This window comes from Balaenoptera ricei, chromosome 14 (genome assembly GCF_028023285.1).
Source record: "Balaenoptera ricei isolate mBalRic1 chromosome 14, mBalRic1.hap2, whole genome shotgun sequence".
In the NCBI taxonomy this organism is placed as follows: Eukaryota; Metazoa; Chordata; class Mammalia; order Artiodactyla; family Balaenopteridae; genus Balaenoptera; species Balaenoptera ricei.
Genome location: NC_082652.1, coordinates 38,447,369 through 38,472,937, shown reverse-complemented (window position 1 = coordinate 38,472,937; position 25,569 = coordinate 38,447,369). Strand labels below are relative to the sequence as shown.

General features: G+C 38.2%; 1 protein-coding gene across 3 annotated transcripts in view; it reads left to right on the top strand.

Moving 5' to 3' along the window:
• Positions 1 to 2,855: 2,855 nt before the first annotated feature.
• Positions 2,856 to 25,569, top strand: part of ROCK1 (Rho associated coiled-coil containing protein kinase 1) — a 138,840-nt gene continuing 116,126 nt past the window's right edge. For 2 of the 3 annotated variants that reach the window (XR_009497207.1, XM_059894051.1), the window contains exon 1: positions 2,856 to 3,843. Coding sequence is in view for 1 of the 3 variants with exons in the window: in XM_059894051.1 (XP_059750034.1) it covers positions 3,751 to 3,843 (93 nt within the window). In the remaining 2 variants the exon portion in view is untranslated. The remainder of the gene's footprint in view (positions 3,844 to 25,569) is intronic. The other variant, XM_059894052.1, reaches the window with a different exon arrangement.

Genomic DNA, 25,569 nt, shown 5'->3' with positions numbered 1-25,569 from the left:
TTAAACAGAATCAATTTCCTACAAAATAACCGAAAGCAAAGGCATGCTCAGCTTAATTGTCTTTCACTATACACAACTCTACACCCAAATCTTTCTACTTTTTCCATGATGTCTCCCAAATATGCCTCATTCAAATTCTTTCAGCACCGCAGTCTCTTCATTAGGTCCTAGCATGAATCTCATATAAATTAAACACTTCCAGATGTTTGAACTCCAAAAACCAGAAAAATTAACATATAACTAATTTAATCTATATATTTGCTTAAATTGCCAACTTTGTAATTTTAAATTTCCAAGTGAAAAACATTAAAAAAAACTGTACCATTTACTATTACTCTTGCTTCTTAAAGGAAAATACATTTAGTTTTTTAAAAAAGTAGTCAAGAGAATTTCAGATTGAAAGACAGTCTTAAAGTAGAATAGCTTCCTTTACGAACAACTCCACCAAGGACAGCCACTGGTTCTTGGACCCAGTGTTTGGGAACCTCTAGTCAAGCCACTGTTATTGAACACTACCAAGATCCTTTTTATTCACACCTTTCTAAAATCATTTCACATCTTTCCCTAGGGACTGTAATCATATTGCTCACATTGTAAATTTTATAATTTCCTTTTTTATATGGAATCATTTAAATCTGTGTGACGTAAATAATACAGTTGTGAAATAATACTACTTGTTATTGTATTAGGATTGGATATTGTTAGCACACTCAGCAGTTAAGAGTGGGGATTCTGGAGTCAGACAGCCTCTGTTCCAACGTGGGTCTGTCATGACCTTGAGCAACTAACGTATCTTTCTGCACCTCAGTTTCCCCATCTACAATGTAGGTATAACTATAGCAGAGTACTTTTGAAGTTTTAATGAGATATTATATATGGAATAGTGCCTAACACATGGTAAGCACTCAGTATGTGTAATTAATGTTATATTCTTACTATACTTATACATGGTATTAGTAGTTTGCAATTGTACTTAGGATTCTAATATATACTTTAAGGGTGATCTCAAATATCCGCAATGCTTTTAAAGAGACTAGTAACAATTAGACAATAGAATTTTAAAGTTGGAAAGGAACTTTAATGTCATATGATTCTACTCTATTACAGGTGAGAACTTTTAAAAAACAAAAACATTGATACAGAGTCCAGCTATCTTATGGTAAAAGATAGTGGGGGGTTACAATCATCAGATTAGCCTTGTAGATCAGTAAAATATATAGGCCACACCTATACTTCTAGTAGCTTTGCCAGATGGGCTTTCAGTCCCACTTACATTTATGAGTGTCACTCAATTATTGTCTTAGCGACCTGCATTTTTTTAAGCGTCCAAGTGGAAAGCAGCATAATGCTCACAGTTCTCTGAGAAACAACAAAATTCCTAAGACTACCTAAAAATGGTAATAAAAAAGGACAAGCATGGTTTAGGAAATTTATTTTAGGGCAACTGCCAGATTTATTTTAAGCCCTATGCTTAAAAATAAATTTAATTCACATGACTGGCTTAAAATACTGGAGCCAGGAAAAGTCACTGCAAAAGCATTTAATGAAATACCTGAATTTTGTCTAGTTGTCGTCTTTGATACGATTTTTGTGAAGACTTACTTCCTATCTTGATTTATACAGTGGATTTTACATCTAAATATTTCTTGTATCTAACACAATGAAAACAGAATGCACATTTTTCAAACAATAGAACATTTTCCTAACCTCTGACTCACAGCAGAAAGTTGGTGGACTGTTCAGATGCTGTACAGTGGTTTTTATATAAAGACAATTGGTTCATCTGTAGCATTCTCCAGTGTGGGGTAAAACATCCACATTTTCTATTTTTAGCAATCCTTTATTTGACCTATGAGCAAAACTGAAGATTGATTAGAAATGAATTAAGGTAGATGTCCTGCTGAAAGCAGTGACGAACATTACTTTATCAGCAGATTGGATAACACGTCTCATCCTCTCTCACACTACAGTCAATGAAGCAATTGAATTAGGAGGAAATGGCCATTACTTTCATGTTCTACTTTAGTCTGGTAAAATCACTATTCTAAGTTTCACTGAATGTTTTGAAATCGAAATGGCAGGATTACACATCAAGAAGAGAACTATAGTGGGAGTGTTAATCGTGTGAGGGAACTAGTATGAATAACTTAAAAAATATTGATTTCTTTCCTGAGATTGTTTTCTTTTTTTTTTTTAAACTAAATTGAGCTTGACTTCTATTGACCATATCTTCCGGAGTCAATAGTTTAAAGCTCCCCTGAAACACACGCTCGCTTTAGGAGAGTCATGTACTGCACTGCTTCGTAATTTTCCCATGGAAGCAAAGACGGGTTAAACGACGTGGGGTTCACGGAGGGCCGACGATGAAGCACTATTGAAGACCAGACTCCGCTGGTGCTAAAACGCTGGTCCCTGCAGGCGAAAAGGCATCTTGCCTTAAAAAAACAAAACAAAACAAAAAAAACTATCTCCAAAATAACAATAACAAGCACCCTTTCTCGCTAGAATTCTCCTGATGGCTGCAGCCCAGAGGAAGCAGAGCTGGGGCAGCGGCCAGGACGCCACCGGAGGCAGCGAGAGGTCCTCCTTCGCGCGGACACCCACAGCCGCTTCCCGAGCCGGCTTAGCTGCTCAACGCCTGCCGGAGCGAGGGCGGTGCCGCCCGCCGCGCCCTGTCAGCTCCTCCCCGCTGCCAGCCTTCCCAGCCAGCCTGCGAGGCCCCGGGGGCTCCCAGCCTTCCGCCCCGCCCGGCCCAGCCCGGCCCTGCGGAGGCGTCCGAGTGCGCGCGCGCGCGGCGCGGGCCCGGTTCCCCTTCCGAACATCCGCGCCTCGCATGCGCAGTCGGCGCTGGCGGTCTCCGTTTGTTTGAACAGGAAGGCGGACATATTAGTCCCTCACTGCCCCCCTCGCCCCACCCCCCAAGCACTCGCCGCGCGACTCGCCCTTTCGCCAGCCCGGGCCACAGCGCCTCCCAGAAGCTCCCCCAGCCGCAGCCGCCGGGACCGGACTCTCGTCTCCCTCACCGCCCCCTCTCCAGCCCGTCCTCTCCCAAGTCTCCATCGGGCACCGACCTCGCCCTGCCCCGCCGGACACCGCAGCAGCAGCCCCGGCAGCGCCGGGACAAAATGGGAGACTGAGGCTATCCCGCGGGGACCAGTTCTTGGCCGAGGCGGATCGGTTCGTCGGGCCGGGCCAAGTGGATCCGGGGATGCAGGGCTAGACCGGCTCCAGCGCCTCAGAGCGGAGCGGGCCCGGCCCGGGGCCCGAGCGGCGGCGGCGGCAGCGGCAGCTGGCACAGCTCCGCGCCCGCCCTTCGCTTTCGCCTTTCCTCTTCTCCCTCCCCTGCTGCCCGGAGGAGTCTCCACCCTGCTTCTCTTTCTCTCCCCCCTCCTGCCCATCTCGGGACCGGGAGCCCTCCATGGCGAAGGCGGCCGGGGCCCGCTAGGCTGAAGCACTTCGCCGGAGCGACGAGGCTGGTGGCGACGGCGCTGTCGGCTGTCGTGAGGGGCTGCCGGGTGGGATGCGACTTTGGGCGTCCGAGCGGCTGTGGGTCGCCGTCGCCCCCGGCCCGGGGTCTGGAGAGCGGAGATCCCCTCAGTGAGGGGGAGGAGGGGGAACCGGGCGCACCTGGTGACCCTGGGGTTCCGGCTCCTCCGCCCCGCGGCCGCGAACCCACCGCCGGAGGAAGTTGGTTGAAATTGCTTTCCGCTCCTGGTGCTGGTACGAGGGTATTGTCACAGTAGCAGCAACATGTCGACTGGGGACAGTTTTGAGACTCGGTTTGAAAAAATCGACAACCTGCTGCGGGATCCCAAATCGGAAGTGAATTCAGATTGTTTGCTGGTGAGTAGCACTCTTCTCTTTTGCTTGTCGAAGGTTCTGTATTTATTTCCTTCCTCTTGCTTTCAGTCTGGTTATCTGCAAAAGAAAGTTTCAGGTGTGCATCATCTTGGAAAACACCAAAATCTGGTGTTTTTCCTGAAGAGTCTTGGAGTACCATTGAAAGCTCATGCCGTAGCCCTATTTATCATTGGACTGGCTCTGCACTCTCTGAACTTTTAGCTCTGACTCAGTTCATCGTTACACAAAAGATACTTATAAACCTCTATTGCAGGCGATCATATAAAAAGTTACCACGTCAAAGTTATTACTACGTAGTTTGTTGAATGGCGATCTTAGTAATATTAATCCTTCCTATCGGTTTGACAGTAAGGTTGGAAAAGACTGCTTTCCATTTACAGCTATTTAGCTCCTTAAGGGTTTAATTTTTAGACTTGTGACAATGTAGAATCGATATTGAGGAAGTGATTTTTGAGCCAAAATGTCATAGGTGATTTGAGTCTGAGGAACTTTTTGCTGGACTATTAAAGTGTAAAAATCCAAGATAACTGATGGTAGGTCATCACGATATTAACATCTTTTACAATATTGTTGATTACAAAAGTACTGCACAGATATTTTGTCATAATTGCCTTTTTTGGTGGTGTTGTGCTTAACATTATAACTTTTGAAACATTCTGAAGAAGTTTTTATGATATGAAAGGCTGAAACACTATTTTAAAAATTCTTCAGTGGTTGATAGCATGAATAATTACCTGTAGATAACTGGAGTTCTTAAGTTTTTTCAATTTCTCCTAATAATAATAGTTGCAAACTATTTGTAAGCAAGTTTTTCCTTTACTGAACAACCAAAAGTTATGTAGTAATCCTATTTTGGCCCAGACAAAACCACATTATCTTAAAAGTTTCAAGGAATATGTGTATGGATAGTAATTTACAACCTTCTCAGAGAATTAATGTTAGATGTCCACAGTATTTGGGATTAAAATTAAGTGAATTAAATAATGCCATTCAGAGAAATAATACCATTTTAAAATCTCATCTTGAATCAGGAAAATGATGTAGATCATTTAAAAGTAACATACGTTTCAGTTACTCTAAATACCTGTGTATATTTTTTTTAACACATATGGGGCTACAAGGAAGTTTCTCCCCAAAGCTTTCTAAATTACTCTAAGCATCCTTGACTGTGAAATAAGAGTTGTGGGTTGTATGTTTGAAATGTCTCACCCACGTTATGGATGCTCTTCATATAGAGAAACAAAAAAGAGGGTTGATGCTTAATATAATTGAAAACATTTTATTGAATAAGAGAAGGAATTAGAACTTATCTTTCTAGGAAGGATTTCTATAACTTTTAAGAAGTCTAATTCTTCTTTTAATATTTATCCAATTTTTGTATATCTTTGATTTTACTTTGCTTTTTGATCTTCTTATTCCATGAAGCAGTGTTACAGGGAGGGTTTAGTAGGAGTTTTTTTGGTTTGTTTTAGTTGTCTTCTAGCCTCTTGCCGTGGCTTCATTTGGTGGGAACCTCACAAATTTATTGAAATGTGGAGGATATAAGGAAATGTAAGTCATGAATTCTCTCCTTGAAAGTCCAATCTATTTAGAAAAACAAGTCCTAATCTCACACACATACACAAAAATAAAGCAAAACACTTCACAGATTGAGAAAATATGTGATAAATTTCAAATGATTGGTATAGGTAATAAACACTCTTGGATATTGAAAGGAAGAACTCTCTGTGAGTTGAGAGAGCCACAGTATGCTGTATGCTGGATGGATAGGATTTAGATAGAGGGTAGTCAAAGGGGGAGTGGAAGATAACATGAATAGAGGGTGGAAACATGACGGGCTAGCACATGCTAGGGGAACAGAAGATAAAGTTGGAAGGATAGATTGGGGTTAGAGTGTGGAGGATTTGATTGCTAGGCTAAGGAGTTTAGATTTTCTTCAGTATTTTGCGGCTATTAAATATTTATAAACAGGACTGTGCTAGGGTGAATGAAGATGAATGTGGTAGTTGTGTGCAGGATGGGTTGTGTGGAAAGAGACTGGAGATGGGGTGAGATTTGAAGTTTTAAAAAAAATTATTGTAATAGTCCAAAAATGATTGAAGCTCAAAATTGGGGCATTAGAATGGGGAAGGAGAATTGATGGAATTTGATTGGCAGGGTTGGGGAGAAGGGGCAACCAAAAAGAATAGTTGGATGACTAAAAATTTTAAGCCTGGGTTATAGGGAGACTGGTGAAAACAAATCAGGTTTGGAAATCACTTGGGAAGAATTGGCAACAGATAAATTCAGTTTTATATTTGTTGTGTTTGAGGGGATAGTAGGACAACCACAAAGACATGATCTGTAGACTATTGGAGATATGAAACTGAGCTCATAATTAAAGATAACAGTTTGGAAATCATTTGCACACAGATGCAAGTTGAAACTGATACAATGATAAAAGGGTAAAGAACAAAGAGGAAGAGTCAAGAAAGTAGGCAGGTAGTCATGCCCTCTCAGAGTTAGGACAGCCAAGTATCTTGGAGCCCAAGACCTAAAAGAACATAGTCAACAGACATATTCCCCCTATCCCCTTTTTTCTGTTGAGTTCCATAATTGTTTATTGATAGCTGTTGAAATTTTATTATATTAATCTGAACTTGGTAAAGATTGAATTTTTCTTTGGAGATAGAACCCTTTTTCCAGTTTTGTAGCACCTAACATGAATTTTCTTTGCATGATTATTTTATGTTTATCATCAAACATTCATTCATTTATTCAGCCATGCAGAATGACCTACCAGGCAGCTTCATCTATTTCAGTGAGTCCGTTTTTACTCTTCCCTGTCTGGACTTTGGACATCTCATGTGTTGTAGGAACAATACCCTTTTTAAATTGATTGACTTTCCCTATTATTTTGGCCATTGTTGCTTTATTTAGCTGATACTTATTGAGTATGTATTATGTGCCGTGTACAACACTCAAGTTCTAATATTTTTTTTGGAAATCTCAGAAAATAAAGTTGTCAAATTATGTTTTCTTGACTAGACCTACTCTTCAGAAATGCAAGTTCCTACACCTTTTGATTTCAGAAGAGTTTGTTGGCATAGGTCTTTTAAACCACCTCACCCACAAAGAAAACAGCTTTTTTTGTTGAGTATTAGTAGTTATAAAATAATGTAGCTGGGAGAAGCCCTGATAAATGATTTCTTCAACCTTTTCTTGAACACATAATTTTTTTTAAAAACCAGGTAAGCCCATTTTTCATATTGCAAATGTAAATGCTAAAATAGTCTGCAGATGCTAAGGTAATACGGTACCTATTCACTCGTTTCCTAGATCATCCAAATTACTCAGCATTGGTTTTCTGTAAGTCAGATTCTTTCCAGTGTCCTAATGGTTCTCTTACTGTCCATGTTATAGTTTATGATTATCAAGAGCTGTTTTTCTTTTTCCAACTTTTTTTTTAAACTTTAGAATTATTTTATCTAAGGTTTGTTAACAATTTCTCAATAGTTTTGAATATCTCTGAAAACAGTAAGGAATGGAGTTAATTAACGTTTATTTTTCCAGAGGCAAAAATGCCTATAATTTGTAAATTAAAAAGGAAAAACAAAGGCAGGTGAGTGGGAATGTTAGGTGTATATTTGTCTTGAAGTTTGACATACATTTCTTGAAAATAAAGCTATCTGACTGTAGCATCTTTTTTTTTTAGTTTTTGTTTTTGACCTTTTTTTTCTAGTTTTGTTTAGTTGGTGGAGGTGTAGCAATGAGTGAGTGGCATAGAGGGAAGGCAACCAATAATAGATGAACAGTGCATACTGAGTTCCAACACTGCTGTCCCCTTTGTACGTATTTGTTGCTACCGTCATTCATTAGTCAGTTTTTCAGAATGTAGAAGGCAAATGTAAATGAAGTTCCGAGTTTTTGAGTTTTTCCTCTTTAAATTCTCTTTTTCTGGGCTTCCTTGACCTAGTACTTTCCCATCTTTACATTGCTGACTTCTTTTTCCTTCAGCCTGTCTTTGGCCTGTAATACTTAGCTTTCTCTTCACCTGTCTTGGAGAATTCATCCATTCTTATATCTTCAGCTGCTATCATCTCTGTACCCGTGATATCCAGGTCTTTATTTTTTAGTCTTTTTGCTGTTTTTGAATCCTAAATACCTGACTGCCTATTAGGCATCTCTACTTGGATGTCATATTTTTACTCAAATTACTAATATTCCAAAATAAGCTTCATGTCACATAACTTACCTGTTTTGTCATTAACACTGCTAGTGTGCCTGCCACTCAAATGGAACTTTTTGTTGTGTACTTTAACTTTGACAATCCTAGGTCACATGTTGGATTATTTCAAAAGATTGTGGCTAGCATTCCAGATTCTAGATTATTGCTGTATCGTCCCTCTGTGTGTCCTGCCAGTTGCATTGATCACATTTGGGGTTATATTACTGTTGGTGGAATGAAAAGACTTGAGGTCATTAAATCTTTGGGCCTTAAAGCTATATGCTTGCTAGTGTTCATAATTCATGAGTGTTACCAGTATCTGTTGCATATCCGGTTAGTTTGGATTAGACTGTTTTGAGGTCATTCATTCAGCAAATCTTTGTGTAGGTTCTAAACGTGGATTCAAATGTAGGCTCTGTCGTGTACTTACCAGATGATTTTAGGTGAATAATTTTAACCTCTCAAAGCTTGTCTCATCTTAAGGAAAGTGGAGGGATAATAGTACTAGATTTTCGTTAAGATTAAATAATGTAGACAAAGCAGTTATCACAACATGTGGCATTTAGTAAGCATTTGTTAATTGGTAACTATTATTTTTGTCATATTTATAGTATTCCTGTTATATGCTGGTCACTGTGCTTAGGCTGGAAGTTGATATTTATTGTCTTCTCTAAGTGCAGAGTAATTTATCTGGCACTTCAAACCATGCTTGTAAATTCATAATCCAGCTGTACTTTATTTGAAGTGTCCAAGCCAGTTGTTACTGAAAATGGAGACATTTAGATGAGATTCAGTAGAACGAGGAGGGGCTTTTGGAGATTGTTTATTCATTTAGTCATGATTTATAACATACCTACTTTGTGTTAAGGGTTCAGATTGATAAAAAAGACAGTTGGGAGCTGGTTTACAGAGATTTAGTTATCTTACTCTCTTTCTGTGTGTATCTTATACTTTCACTATTCTGTTAAACAGGCCTTCTTGCACTGGAAGAACCCTGTGGGTGTATAGAGAGGTGGCTCAGGGTAATAGCTGAGACATGAATTGGGCCATTCATTAATCTCTTGAGTCAGAACTGTTTTTAATCCAGAAGAAGGAACCACATATAATATTTTATAATGAACAAAGAGTAAATTCCCAGTTTTATTTTATTTATTTTTTATTTATTTATTTTTAAAATTTATTTATTTTTGGCTGTGTTGGGTCTTCGTTGTTGTGCACAGGCTTTCTCTAGTTGCAGCGAGCGGGGGCTACTCTTCGTTGCGGTGCACGGGCTTCTCATTGCGGTGGCTTCTCTTGTTGCGGAGCACCGGCTCTAGGCTCGCGGGCTCAGTAGTTGTGACTTGCAGGCTCTAGAGCGCAGGCTCAGCAGTTGTGGCACACGGGCTCAGTTGCTCCGCAGCATGTGGGATCGTCCCGGACCAGGGCTCGAACCCGTGTCCCCTGCATTGGCAGGCGGATTCTTAACCACTGCGCCACCAGGGAAGCCCCAATTCCCAGTTTTAGATTAGATTTTGCATGACTTTACAATTTAGTTTTATTTCACGATTTTAAGTTTTGATGTGTTTATATGGTTAAAAACTAGAGATTCTGATATATGACAGAAAGGCCCACATATCAGGAAATACTACATACGGAGTTCTGTTGCTGAAGATAGTCTAGTAGCTCCCCTTCCCCATGACCATCCCCACTAAAAAAGAGGTACATGCATTTAGTTTAAGCCCAGAACATAGCTGATGAATACCCCACACATGTATGTACAAGGAAGTGAACAGATACTACTGCATTTCACAATGGAAAATATTTTTAAAAATATCCTGTTAGCATGGTATAGTGAAAAGTACACTGGACTGGAAATTCAGAGCATTGGCATATCCTTGTTTTGCTGTTAACTCTCTGTGTAACCAAGTAAATCTTTTTTCTCATCTGGGCTTCATTTTCCCCAGTGAAGAATTGGACCATGTAGTTGCTAATGTCCATTGTGTCTCTAAAAATTCTATAAGTCTTTGTTTATTATAATTCCATAAAAATTTTAAAAGTGTTATTGATTTATTTTTAAGAAGGAAAATTTTAAAGTTAAGTGATTTGGGGGTAGAAGTATAAGAATAGGAACCATCTTTGGTAAGTGCTATTTTTGCAACTAGTTCTACATAGCCTTAGAAGATCATCCTAAGATAACTTTTAATTGTTATATTTGGCAGTTATTCTTTTTTGCATTTGTGACTTGTGTCATAATTGTAGGGGTTTGTGCTTTTTAAACAGAGAAAGTGGTAATTGAGTTACTTATTTGTATTTCCATTAAAATGTATACATGTACTAGCTTACTTTTCTAATGTGTCTGCCCTTCCTGTTTGGGATTGTGAGATGTAAGAGTACATTGTCATTATAGTTTCTAAACAGTTAGTAGGAACTTGAATGTTCAAATTAACGTCCAAAGTTTGATGTCTTAGGAGAGAGGTTGTCTTAAACATGTATCATATTTTAAAGTGTACCCTAACCTGTGTCCCTCCTTTATTCCTATGTTTATTTTTATTATTTAATTTTAGTTTATTGTTATTCCCATACTTTATTTATAGTCTTTATTCCATACTTTCTATACTGATTTTTGGCAAGAAATTGAAATTTTATCTTAGATTGTTCCCTGGAACTGATTTTGAAATAGTGAACTACAGTTAACTCTTCTTTTTTCTCTTTGATGTTATTCATTCATTAATGAATAATGAATTCATTTATTCAGCAAATATTTATTTGCTGTGTACTGTGTGCTAGGTGCTCTGGTAGGCACTGGGGACCCCATGGTGAGTAAAAGCAAAGGGCTCTGCCTTCATGGAACTTACAGTCCCAGGAACAGGATAAGTTATGAGCAGATATGAGTGGGGTAAGGCTTGAAGGGGAGGTAAGAGATATGATCATGCCTTTTCTCTTAGGTGGAGTATATTTAAAGACTTGTGGTGAATTAGTCTAAGTGTATAATTTTCAGATATGTCTGTAGATTGTATGTACTGGATTCCCTTGAGGACTTGTTAAAAATGGAACCTGAGCCCATGCCCAGACAAACAAAATCAGAATTTTGGGGGATAAGTCCTAGGATCCTGCATGAGATGTGGATTCTTAGACACGCTCAAGTTTGAAAACTGTGGTTGTAGTGGAAAAAACATGGATTTTTGTTTTGTTTGGTAATTTTATAAATGAAAAATTTCAAACATACACAAGTAGGGAAAATAGCATAGTGAACCCCCATTACTCAGATCCTGCAGTTTTCAAAATTTTGTCGTACTCGCTTCATCAAACATCCTTTTTCTTGGAAAAATATTTTAAAGCAAATTCCAGATATTGTCATTTCACCCTTACATACTTCAATAAACATCTCAAAAAATTTTTTTTTCTTACATTACCACAATGGCCATTATCGTGTCTAACAAAATTAAAAGTACCTTGGTACCATTAATTCGCAGTTTATATTCAGATTTCTGTGGTTGTCTAAAATGATGTCTTTTTTGCAGTCGCTTTATTAGAATCTAGATTCAGACAAAGTCTACATGTTGCTTTTGTTTGTTAGGTCTTTTAAGTCTCTTTTTAATGTAGAGCAGTTTTTTCCCCCATCTCCTCTATCTGCCACCCCCATTGTCTTGTTGAAAAAACTAGGTCTTTGGTACCATACAGTGTTTCATATTCTGGATTTTTTTTTGTTTGTTTCCTTGTCATGTCATTTAGCTTGCTCCTGTATCTTCCATGTTTCCTGTAAGTTGGTATTTAGATCTAAAAACTCGTTTTAATTATTTTGACCTTTTAGTCAGGAGTGTTTCATAGATTGTATTTTCTTTTGCATCACATCAAGAGGCATACAGTATCTGGCTGACCCACGCTTTTAGTGATGCTAAGGTTGATCAGTGTGTTCAGGTGGTGACAGCCTGAATAACTTGCTTTGTAAAATCCTTTAGTATCCTTTCAGCTAATGGTTCCATCCATTTATAATTTTTAGCTGAAGCAGTTATTCATCAGGGAAAGCAAAATAATGGTTTTCTAATTATATCATTCCTTTCACATTTATTAACTGTAATTCTTCTGTTAAGAGAATATAAGAATTTAAGAACTTTTACTCATCATCTATAGGGCTGTTTGCTTACCGTGAAATAGGGTTCATAAAATACAGGGTGAATGCATCAGTCTTTCTCTTTATTTTTATTTTTTTTGATTCTTTTTTTTTTAAGTTTTTATTGTAGTATAGTTCATTTACAATGTTGTGTTAGTTTCAGGTGTACAACAAAGTGAATCAATTATACATACACATGTATCAACTTTTTTTTTTTTTTTTTTTTTAGATTCTTTTAGTCTTTCTCTTTAATTGCCACTTTTCAGAGTAAGGTATTTTGGAGGTTTAGTGTGCTAGACATGGCACAAATTGGGTATTTAAGGGAAATTAAAGAAAGGGACTATTTACAAATGTATAGACAGTATTTAAGGAAATCAGTAGGGGTAGTGCAGTAGCATGGGACAAGTAACAGTGGGGAAAGAGCTACTACCACATTTAGGAGGACAAGGGAAGAGAGCAGTTGGAAGGTAGCTCTGTGGAGAGGGCTTTCTGGCAGGGACTGTGGTTTTAAGTAGAGATAGAAGCATGTTGATCTGTCAGTAAGGGAACAAGGGGAATATATCCCCTGCTGTTATCGGCCTCCCTCCCTACAGTCTCCTACTGTGGTCTCCCTTTGCCTAAAAGTCTGGTATGCAAAAGAACTCATTGATCTAGTCCATAAAGTTCAGCGGATAAGATATACCCAATACTTATTTATTTATTTCTCTCTTTTATTTTGTTTTTTATTTTTGGCATCATTGTGGAAACCATTAAAAAATATATTTGATGTGTTTCAGTCAATTTTTGTCATCTTTGCTGTGCTCAATTTGTCCTGTCTTTGACTAATGGGAGCCTCTTTACATTGACTCCCATCTTATTTGTCTATGATCTTAATAATCTTTGAGGGAACTTCCTTGTTTCTTGGTGTAATAAGATGCCCAGGCTCATCCTGTACATACATTTCTTGCCCCAGACTTGGAAATCAGCCGTTTAATGGGGAACTGGATGCTAGTACTCATTACTACTGGTTGAAATTGCTTCTTATCCTTGTTTAATAATTAGGGCTGTGAAATTTTATTTTTCGAACGAAGAAAAAATACTTTATACCGATAATTCTAGTTTCTGTTTATCATCACTTTGTATTTTTTGCGTTTACATGGAAAAATCTTAGTTCTAACAACACTAACAGAATTACACATTTGTTTGATTTCCAAGAATGTGGGTATGATATAATGAAAGAAAAACTGAATGGTTGGTGGGTGATGGTGGGTGGGGTCTGAAGTACAGAATTGTACTCTCTAGTTGACACTGTAAATTGTAAACTGAAAAATTGTATGGCCTTGGACAGCTAATATCTACTCTCTGACCCTTGGTTTTCATTAGGAGTATAGTACAAAATTCACTAGTTGAAACCATCTCCAAACTGTCTTTAGATATGAGTGTATTTAAATTCCCAACCTTATTAAGAAATTCTGTTTTAGATATGTCTTCTATCCTTTAGTTGATTTTTAAAATTTTAATACTTTAACAGTAGGACAAAGAAAATGTTTCTCTAATTTTTATCATCCACTCTAAAAGTGTTTACTCATCTCATCCTAATTGTATTTCCTTTGTTTATTTCTAGTAATATCTAGTCATGGAGGCAATATAGCATAGTGGTTGAGAGCATGGGCTTTGCAGTCAGACTGTGTGATTTTGAATCCCAACCAGGTCAGCCACTTAGTAGCCTTGTGAGTTTGGGCAAAATTCTTAACTTTTTTAGGACTCAAATGCTTACATCATCCTCAAATAAGATTAATCATAGACTCTCATAGGGCTGTTAGGAATATTAAATGTGATAATGATAGTGCATGTAACATGCTTTGCATAGTTCTCAGCCTTTAGTTAATGTTAGCTATCATTATCATCATCATTGTTTTCATTATATGTCTTCATAATTTGTTCTGGGAAAAAGGACTTTTGTGTTGACCAAGAGCATTATTATCCACCTCCCCACTCCACAGGCCGACTTTTTATTTAGTTGAGTGATCTTGGACAAGTTATCTAACTTCTTTGAGCCTGAATATATTTAATCTGCAAAATGAGAATCATGATAATATTTACTTCATAGGTTTAATCATGAGGGTTAAATGAAATAATTTATATGCAAGTGCTGTAGTTTCATCCAGGTGTTAATAGTTACTCCTTTCCTTGCTCTACCTTTATATTACAGATTTATGAAGGTTCCATTGTAGTTAGAAGTACTAGTACTTGGAAACTTGGGAGAAGAGTAGAATGGGATTCTTTATTTGAAATATTTCTTGAATCTGATCTTTGCTTTCTTTTATTTCTGCCCTACTCAAGTCGAAATTTTCAACCCAACATTCTTGGGTTTAGTGGGACACCCTAGCAGTTTGCCTGTATAGTCCATACTATATCTTTCTTTTTCTTAACTTTAGTGCTTTTGGTCATGTGGTCTTAGCTTCCCTATTTACTTAGTCTTAATTCCTACCATTCTCCAAAACAGACTGTATGTTCCAGGTGGATTTCCTCACTTTCTACAGCATGTTGCCTGCTCTTTCCCACCAGGCCTTATCTTTCTCTCCCTTTGAGTTCTCCTCTATGTCCTCCTCGCCAATTTTCTCATCTTTATAGTCTAACATAAGTTACAACTGTGTTACACTGTTGTTTTCTCTTTTGAACTTCTATAGTACTTGTAATCTGTCTCATATAGTTTAGAACTTGATCAGAACTGTGTTGTATGAGTCTGTCTTAAGTGTTAGTCTTACCTCTCTAATGAGAATTACTAATGAGGGCTTAGTAATTCTGGACATTATTGTTCAATGAATACTTTTTGATTGTTGTGAATGATTATCTGCCCCTACCCCACCCCCCCCCCCCATTCCCCTGTTCTTTCTCTCTGAATTAGTTAGGATGCTGTCAGTTATACATGATAGCACTCAGCTTGAATTTTCTTAGGCAAAAAGAATTTCTAGAGTCAGAGAAACCTGATCTCATTAAAAGTATAAAGATTCAGTTGAACTTCAATAAGAACTGGAACTTGGGCCTCAAATGGAAACAAGCCATTCTCTTTTTATTCTTATTTTTGCTTTGTTTTGTCATTCGGACTGTAGACTGGTTTTAGTCACATGTGTGGAAGATACCGTTGCCCAGAGCACTGGAGCTTTATATCTAACAGCTTCAGCTTCAACCACTGACTTTAAATCTTGGAGTCTCAAATCCAGAGCTCTGGAGCAAAAGATGCATCGATTCAGCTTGGGTCAGGTGCTCACCCCTCAACTAATCTCTTGTGATAAGGATCACATGAGAACTATGAGAATGGGGAGGCAGTTCCCAGGAAAAGAAGAGCAGTGGGGCAAGGCAGACTATAACATAGATGTTCCTTATACCACTCCTCCCTTCCCTCTTTTTTTTGACCTTGTATAGATCGCTTAAACTCTCTTCAACAGCCTATTCTTCAGTTTGTGAAAGGGAGTTAATAATAATTTATTTCATAGGGTGGTGGTAAGCATTAAATGTGATCATCTGTAAAGCATGGTTTGAAACCTCACAAAAACAGTTGTGTAAGCTGATGATAAATGGCTGCCCCTAGGTCCCTTTTGCCCTTATGCCCTGTGCTCTTCTGCCCTGGCCCCAAAGCTTTTTTGTCTGTAGGAGTTTATCCTGCCATTCTAGGTTGTTAGGTGGTCTTTTGGCATTACCTGTCTCAACCCAGTCCCCCATAGCTTCTGTCATCTTTTTGAGTAGAAGAGAATGAAGTTATTAACGTCATATAGCTTTTCTCAGGTGGTTTTAGAGTAAATATTTATTATAATTAAATGAATTATAATCTAAATAAAAACAATGGGCTTATTTTTGTAATTGTAGCATTCATGCTCAGTCCCTGCCCCTTCCTTTCTTCTTCTAGTAGTGGCAGAGTAGACAATTTAGTGAATTGAAAGCTAAGGGCCTATAGAGATTCTACTCCTTTTTACCTATATTAATTAGGAATCTTTATTGTAAAGGACTGAAAACTCAACCCAAATTAACTTAAACAACAAAGAATGTTTATTGCCTCTGAATACTTGACAGGTAGATTCTAGCTTCAGGAATGTCTTTTTTCAGGGCTCAAATGATGTGACTGGGAGCTGGCTTTCCAAATCTGCTTCTTTAGTATTGTCTCCTTTCTCAGATACATAACTACTTGTGGTTGTAAGGTACTTGCCATTAGCTTCCATGAGTGCTTGTTCAGGCATAGTGGAAGAAAAAGTCTTTTCTTCTAACCTTTAAATAGAGTTTCTAACTGATCTGGCCCACTAGATCATGCGCCCATATCTGAACCAGTCACAGTAGTCAGAATGGTGTGATGGTAAGCGTAGGCCTCCATCATGTGCTCCAGTCTCAGAACTGGGAGTGAGTCGTCTTATTCCAGGACAGAGTATTAGAGTTGCATGAGGGAGGGATGGAAATTGGAGTTCAGTTTCCAAGATAGGGGGAAATGACCTGCTGGTTAGTCGCAAACAGCAAGTATCTCCTATATTAGATGGAGATTCCTCATCAAGAGGGACCCAAGTTATGATAGTTTATTCTTCCTTATCTTTTTTGTAAATGACCTTTTTACTAAATTGTTAAGTTATCTAACATTAGAGTTAGCATAAGTATTGTCAACTAGTTGCCAAGACCGCCAACTTAAGACCACAGCTGGGATAACATTTGGTCCTTTAATGAAAGGATACCTGTATGCTGCTTTGCCTTAATGATAAGTCTTTGGGTAACTTAGTGAAAGATTTCCAAATGCCTGTTCATGGATCAACCATATCAGAACCAAATACAGATTCTGGCAGGCCTCACCACAGCCTTACCGTACGAGAATTGGAGTTGGAAGATGTAGTATGCTGAAATTTGTATTCTTAAGAGTCTAGGTGATTGCATAGCCAGGTTTGGGAAGGACTGAATAGTTGCCAACTAGCTAGACATTATGCCTCCTGCATATACCTGATTTGGGAAGCTGCTGTGAGGAAAACAAAATAGATGGAAGTAGTAGGATTGGATAGAAAAAAACTTGCCTCCCTTTTTTTTTTTTTTAATTTTTTTTTTTTTTTTTATAGAATGAGCTCGTGGATTATTACATAAGCGTATGGGAGTCCACGGATTTTTTTTTTAAATCTTATTTATTTATTTATTTACTTATTTACTTATTTACTTATTTATTTATTTATTTATTTATTTATTTATTTATTTATTTATTTATGGCTGTGTTGGGTCTTCGTTTCTGTGCGAGGGCTTTCTCTCGTTGCGGCAAGCGGGGGCCACTCTTCATCGCGGTGCGCGGGCCTCTCACTCTCGCGGCCTCTCTTGTTGCGGAGCACAGGCTCCAGATGCGCAAGCTCAGTAGTTGTGGCGCACGGGCCCAGTTGCTCCGCGGCATGTGGGATCCTCCCAGACCAGGGCTCGAACCCGTGTCCCCTGCATTGGCAGGCAGATTCTCAACCACTGCGCCACCAGGGAAGCCCTTGCCTCCCTTTTAAGAAAGTATTTTCTCTTTTTAAAAATATGTTTTAAGAAAGAACAGGTTATATGAAAAGAATGAACGTTTTCTGAAAAAGCTGGTTTTGTTTTAGTTTGTTTGGTTGATCTGATTTCAGGCGGGGCAGGAAATCAGATTTGATAAAGAATTCAAGTAGTGTTACCCTCAGTCATCATTGTAACTCCCCAGTACCTTGTTCCTTTGCCAGCTAAAAGGAAAGGACCTCCTATTTTCTTAGTACTTATGAAGAAATTGTTTAAATGTGACTAGGCTATGAAAGAATAGTATAGTATATTTAAAAACAGATTTTTTTTTTATAAATTCGAAAGAGATTGGAAATTTACCGTTCCTATGAGATTAAAGTTTTTTTCCTAAATAAAAACATATTTTAATTACTTAAATAGCTCGTGGGCTTCTGAGCTATTATATATTGAGATATTGATGCTCAACATGTAAGCTCCATGAGAGCAGGTATCTGATTGTCTGGTTCACTGATGTGTCACTAGTTCCAGTGCCTGGCATATTTTAAGTTTTCAATAAATATTTGTTTGTTGTTGAATTACTAGAAAATGTTTTTGTTCGTTTCTGTGATGAAAGCCAAGAACAGCTGACATGAGGTTAAGAGATATGGTGTAATTGGTAATTTATTTAAATCTAAGCTGTATCTGTTCTAGGGGGATAATATATTTTAAAACTACAAGTGGTATGTATAAAGGTATAGGTGGGTTCCCCCACTCCCCAGTATCTTTTAATTTTGGATGAGGAACCAAAAGCCAATAATATTCATTTTTATAAGACTTTGCACATTCATTATTTTATTTAATCTTTACAACAATCCCATGGGCTGGCTGATGCAGATATTATTCTTTATAAATTAAATTAAACCTTAGAAAAGGTAAATGAATTGCCCGACATACAGTGTATCATCAGTAACTGGCAGGCTTTCAAAGATCCTTCGTCTGTAGTATAGTGGAAAGAGCATCAAAGTTGTAGATAACATGCCACAAAGAGAAGTGTTTCCACAGCACTTAGGAGAGTGCTTTGTACACAGACTGCACAAAGTGAAAAACATTTAAATTGAAAAGTATGGGCATTGGTAAAGAATGGAGTGGGGAAGATGAGGTATGTAGTAGTAGGGAAAAGATCTTGCTAAGTGTTTATTGACTAGGTTGGAGGGGGAAAGTAAGTAAGTTCTGTAGTAATTTACTTCAGAAGCAGTGGTCTAGAACTTGACTGGGTAAGGGATGGGAGTCAGTTCTTTGATTGACTGTGCAATGTATTTATTGCAAGGTTCAAATAGCTTTCTGCTAAAACATATCTTTGTTGGATTTGACACGTCTGGAAAGTGAGTATTGGTAGGCAATCTAAGCCATGAAGCATGGTGATCTGAAGTAGAATAAAATGATGCATGATGATTAATGACACCATCATGCACATTAATTTAACAGTAGGCAGTAGTAACATTTTACTGAATTGGTATGAAATAAGATATGGGATGACTTTGGGAAAATGTTAAAAAAATTAATATCTGGGCTTCCCTGGTGGCGCAGTGGTTGAGAGTCTGCCTGCTAATGCGGGGGACACGGGTTCGAGCCCTGGTCTGGGAGGATCCCACATGCCGCGGAGCAGCTGGGCCCGTGAGCCACAATTGCTGAGCCTGCGCGTCTGGAGCCTGTGCTCCGCAACGGGAGAGGCCGCGGTAGTGAGAGGCCCGCGCACCGCGATGAGGAGTGGCCCCCACTTGCCGCAGCTGGAGGAAGCCCTCGCGCAGAGACGAAGACCCAACACAGCCAAAAATAAATAAATAAATAAATAAATAAATTAATTAATTAACAAATATATTTAAAAAAAATTAATATCTGTGTATTTGGTGCAGGGATTACTGTCCTATAACAGAACTGAACATTTATCAGGGGCTGGGGATGGGCTAGGGGATTGACTGCAAAGAGGTACAAGGGAACGTTTAGGGTGATGGAAGTGTTCTGTATCTTGATTGTGGTAGTGGTGGTGGTTATACAGCTGTTTGTCAAAATTCATTGAGCTATAAACCTAAAAAGGATGAATTTTACTTTATGTAAATTATACCTCAATAAACCTGAATTTTTAAAAAAGAAAAATTACTTACTTGGTGAAAGGATTAGTAGTCCTATGACAGAACTAAACATTTTTTTGCTACTGTCAGTAATATGGCCTTTGAATATGAGGGATGTGTCTGTGTGTGCTTCACTTATGTATGTATGTGTCACTTGGGAAGGACCTGTGCTGTCTGAATTTTGAAATGTGATGATTGAAAAACAACTGGTAATATTTGTGGCCAGTGATAAAATTAGAGCTTTTATGTGAAAATTAGAATTTTGGAAAACTTGTATTTGCCACCCTGAGCTTGACAGCTTTCCAGTGCCTAAAGCCTTTTCTCATGTAGTTGGTGGTGACATTAATAAATGAGACTTTTGAATATTGTGTGATGAAATGTATCAACATTTGGAAGAGCTCATAATTTTTTGGAAGAGCCAATATTTTCTAAATGACCAATTATAAAATCATTGATGAGTAAAAGATCTACTCGAAGTACAAGATAGACCATTAAATTTTTTAAAAAATTTATTTACTTTATTTATTTTTGGCTGTGTTAGCTCTTCATTGCTGCATGCGGGCTTTCTCTAGTTGCGGCGAGCGGGGCCACTCTTCATTGTGGTGCGCGGGCTTCTCATTGCGGTGGCTTCGCTTGTTGTGGAGCACGGGCTCTAGGTGCGCGGGCTTCAGTAGTTGTGGCATGTGGGCTGAGTAGTGTGGCTCTTGGGCTCTAGAGCGCAGGCTCAGTAGTTGTGGCGCACGGGCTTAGTTGCTCCATGGCATATGGGATCTTCCTGGACCAGGGATCAAACCTGTGTCCCCTGCATTGGCAGGAGGCCTCTTAACCACTGCGCCACCAGGGAAGTTCACCATTTAATTTAAATATTACAAAGTGAGTGCAAAAAGTTCATTGATACAGTTTCAGATTCCATATGGCAAATGACTTTTTTTTTTTTTTTAATGTGTCTGTGCCATGTGACTTGTGGGATCTTAGTTCCCTGACCAGAGATTGAACCCGGCCCTGGCAGTGAAAGTGCAGAGTCCTAACCACTGGACCGCCAGGGATTCCCTAATGGATTTGTTTTTAAAAATCCATTCTGATGAGCTGTCTTTTAGTCAGTGTGTTAAGAGTATTCCCATTTAATGTAGTATTAACGTGTTTGGGTTTGTCTCCCATTTTATTACTTATTTTGTACTTCTTTGTTTTTTGTTCCTGTTTCTCTTTCTTGCCTTCTTTTGGGTTATTTATACATTTTTTAGTATCCATTTTAGTTTATCTATTGTGTGTGGGGTTTTTTAATAAATTTATTTTTCATTTATTTATTTTTGGCTGTGTTGGGTCTTCGTTGCTGCGCACGGGCTTTCTCTAATTGTGGCATGCGGGGGCCACTCTTCATTGCTGTGCGTAGGCTTCTCATTGTGGTGGCTTCTCTTGTTATGGAGCACGGGCTCTAGGCACGCAGGCTTCAGTAGTTGTGGCTTGAGGGCTCTAGAGCGCAGGCTCAGTAGTTGTGGCGCATGAGCCCAACTGCCCCGTGGCATGTGGGATCTTCCTGGAGCAGGGCTCAAACCCGTATCCCCTGCATTGGCAGGCAGATTCTTAACCACTGCGCCACAAGGGAAGTCCCTGTGTTTTTGATTATATTTTTTATGCAGTTTTTTTTAATGGCTGCTGTTCTAGGGATTTCAGTATACATGCCTGATTTTTCACAGTATGCTACCACTTTTTAAGAAATGTAGAAACCTTACCACCATAAATGCCCCTTCACCCTCCCCTTTATGTTGTAGTTGTCTTATGTATTTCAGCTATACACATTGAAAATGTTAGAAAATGTTATCATTTTTGTCTTCATTCGTCAAATGTATTTTAAATAACTCAATAGGAGAAGAATAGGTAAGTTTATCATTTTGGTTGCTCTTCTTTCTTACCTCATGTTCCAGGTTTCCTTCCACTCTCATTTTCCTTCTGTCTGAAGAACTTCCTTTTTGAGGTTTTTTTTTTTTTTAAGTAGTCCTTTTACAGCAGGTCAGCTGGCTATGAATTTTCATAGTTTTCCTTCCTCTCAGGCAGTTTTTATTTCATTTTCATTCCTAAAGGATATTTTCAGTGGCTATAGAATTTTGGATTGATAGTTCTTTCCTTTTGATACTTTAAAAATGGTGTTCCACTTCTTTCAGAGGTTTCACATAGTTTCTGGCGAGAAATCTTCAGTTATCCAATTCATTCTCCCCTGTAAGTAATATCATTTTTTTCTGGTTGTCCTCAAGGTATTTTCTTTGTTTTTAGTTTTAAGCAGTTTGATTACGATGTGTCTGGAAGTAGGTTCCTTTGGGTTTATCCTATTGGGGTTCACTGAGCTTGAATCAGTAGCAAATATGGGAAGCAAATATGGGAAATTTTCAACCTTTGTTTCTTCAAATATTTTTACTGCACTAAACTCTTTCTCCTGTCCTTTTGGGACTCTTAATAGCACAAATGTTCCCCTTTCTGTTGTTTTCCCACAGGTCCCTGGGGCTCTGTTCATTTAAAAACATTTTTTTTTCCTTTGTTGATTAGATCATTTTTACTGATGTATCTTCAGGTACAGGCATACCTCATTTTATTGTGCTTTGCTTTATTGCACTTCACAGATACTGCATTTTTTACAGGTTTGTGACAACACTGTGTTCATCAAGTCTGGTGGTGCCATTTTTCCAACAACATTTGCTCACGTTGTGTCTTTATGTTGCATTTTGGTAATTCTTGCAGTATTTCAATCTTTTTCATTACTATATTTATTATGGGGATCTGTGATTAGTAATCTTTGATGTTAGTACCATGACTACTGAAGGCTCAAATGATGGTTAGCACTTTTTAGCAATAGGGTATTTTAAAATTAAGGTATGTGCATTGTTTTTTAGATATAATGTTATTGCACGGTTAGTAAACTGCAGTATAGCATAAACATAAATTTTATATGCACTGGGAAACCAAAAAATTTGTGTGACTGGCTTTATTGCAATATTTGCTTTATTATGGTAGTCTGGAATCAAACCCACACCATCTCCAAGGTATGCCTGCATACTGAGTCTATTCTCTTGTCATCTCTATGCTGCTATTGAGCTTATTGAGGGTGTGTTTTTCATTTTGGTCATTGTATTTTTCCCTTCTGAATTTTCCATTTAGTCCTTTTTTTATTGCTTACACTGTCTAACCATTAATTCCAAGTGTTTGCCCTTATTTTGGGGAGCATTTTAATAATAGCTGTTTTAAAAGTCTTTGTTAGATAATTCCAACCTATGTGTCATTTTGCTATTGCCATCTGTCATTTGTCTTTAACTTTTTGTTTTGAAATAATTACAGATTTACTATATTTACAAATATAGTGCAGAGAGGTCTAGTGCACCCTTCACCCAGTTTCCCTCGATGGTTACATTATGCATAACCTTGGGACAGTATCAAAACCAGCAAATTGCAATTGGTTTGATGTGTGTGTATAGTTCTGTGCCATTTTTCCACATGCGTAGATTCCTGTAGCCACTGCTACAAGCAAGATACAGAACTATTCCATCACCACAAAGATTTCCCTGTGCTACTTCTATATAGTCATATCCCCCCACCCCTCATATCCCTAACCCCTGGAAACCACTAATCTGTTCTCCATCTCTATAATTTTATCATTTGAAGAATGTTATTAGAAAAAAATCACGCAGTATACGACCGTTTGAGATTGTTTTTTTTACTCCTCATAAAGCCCCTGAGATCCATCCCCATTGTTGCAGGAATCAGTAGTTCATTCCTTTTTATAGCAGGGTATCATTCCATAGTGTGGATATACCACAGTCTGTTTAGCCATTTACCTACTGAAGGTAATTTTTGTTGTTTCCATTTTTTGGCTATTAGAGATAAAGCTGCTATGAGCATTTGTGTGCAGGTTTTTGCAAGTACACTGTTTTCATTTCTCTGGGATAAATGCCCATGAGTGCAAATGTTAGGTCATATGATACTGGCTGTAAAGCTGTTTTCCAGAGTGGCTCTACCATTTTATATACCACCCTGCAATGTATGAGAGATACAGTTTCTCTGCATTCTCATCAGCATTGGTATTGTAACTATTTTTCATATTAGTTGTAATGAGTATATAGTGATATTTCATAATGACTTTAATTTACATTTATTTAATGGCTAATGATATTTAGTATCTTTTCATGCACCTGTTTGCCAGTCAGTACATCTTCTTTGGTGAAATGTCTGTCTATATCTTTCGCCCATTTTCTAATCAGATTTTGTTTTGTTTTTAACATCTTTATTGGACTATAATTGCTTTACAATGGTGTGTTAGTTTCTGCTTTATAACAAAGTGAATCAGCTATACATATACATATATCCCCATATCTCCTCCCTCTTGCGTTTCCCTCCCACCCTCCCTATTCCACCCCTCTAGGTGGTCACAAAGCACCGAGCTTATCTCCCTGTGCTATGCGGCTGCTTCCCACTAGCTATCTGTTTTACATTTGGTAGTGTATATATGTCCATGCCACTCTCTCACTTTGTCCCAGCTTACCCTTCCCTCTCCCTGTGTCCTCAAGTCCATTCTCTACGTCTGCATCTTTATTCCTGTCCTGCCCCTAGGTTCTTCAGAACCTTTTTTTTTTTTTTCCAGATTCCATGTATATGTGTTACCATATGGTATTTGTTTTTCTCCTTCTAACTTACTTCACTCTGTATGACAGACTCTAGGTCCATCCACCTCACTACAAATAACTCAGTTTCGTTTCTTTTTATGGCTGAGTAATATTCCACTGTATATATGTGCCCCATCTTCTTTATCCGTTCATCTGTTGATGGATACTTACGTTGCTTCCGTGTCCTGGCTGTTGTAAATAGAACTGCAGTGAACATTGTGGTACATGACTCTTTTTGAATTATGGTTTTCTCAGCGTATATGCCCAGTAGTGGGATTGCTGGGTCGCATGGTAGTTCTATTTTTAGTTCTTTAAGGAACCTCCATACTGTTCTCCATAGTGGCTGTATCAATTTACATTCCCACCAGCAGTGCAAGAGGGTTCCCTTTTCTCCACACCCTCTCCAGCATTTATTGTTTGTAGATTTTTTGATGATGGCCATTCTGACTGGTGTAAGGTGATACCTTATTGTAGTTTTGATTTGCATTTCTCTGATGATTTGTTATGAGTGATGTTGAGCATCCTTTCATGTGTTTGTTGGCAATTTGTATATCTTCTTTGTAGAAATGTCTATTTAGGTCTTCTGCCCAATTTTGGATTGGGTTGTTTGTCTTTTTGATATCGAACTGCATGAGCTGCTTGTAGATTTTGGAGATTAGTCCTTTGTCAGTTGCTCAGATTGTTTTTTATTGTTGAGTTTTGAGAGTTATTCAATTATTCTAATATATATGGTTTGCAAAAGATTTTCCCCAGTATTTGGCTTGTCTTTTCATCCTTTTACCTGGATCTTTTGCAGAGCAAAAGTTATTTTTGACAAAGTCCAATTTATCAAAAATTTTTTAGATTTTTAAAATACTTTTTCTGCCATGTTTCAGAAGCTTTCACTAAGTTGTAGTTCTCAAACATTTTACCCTGTTTTCCTAAACACTTTAACATTTAAATGAATGATCCAATTTGAGTTAATTTTTGTGTGAGGTGTGAAGTTTAGATTGAGGTTCATTTTTTAAATGGATATCCAATTCTCCAAAACCATTTATTGATAAGACTACCTTCCTCCATTGACTTGGTTTTGTACCTTGTCAAAAATCATTTGGCTATACTTGTGTGGGTCTGTTTCTTGGTTTTCTATTCTGTTCCATTGATCTATACAGTTGGCCCGCTGTATCCACAAGTTCCACATCCACAGAT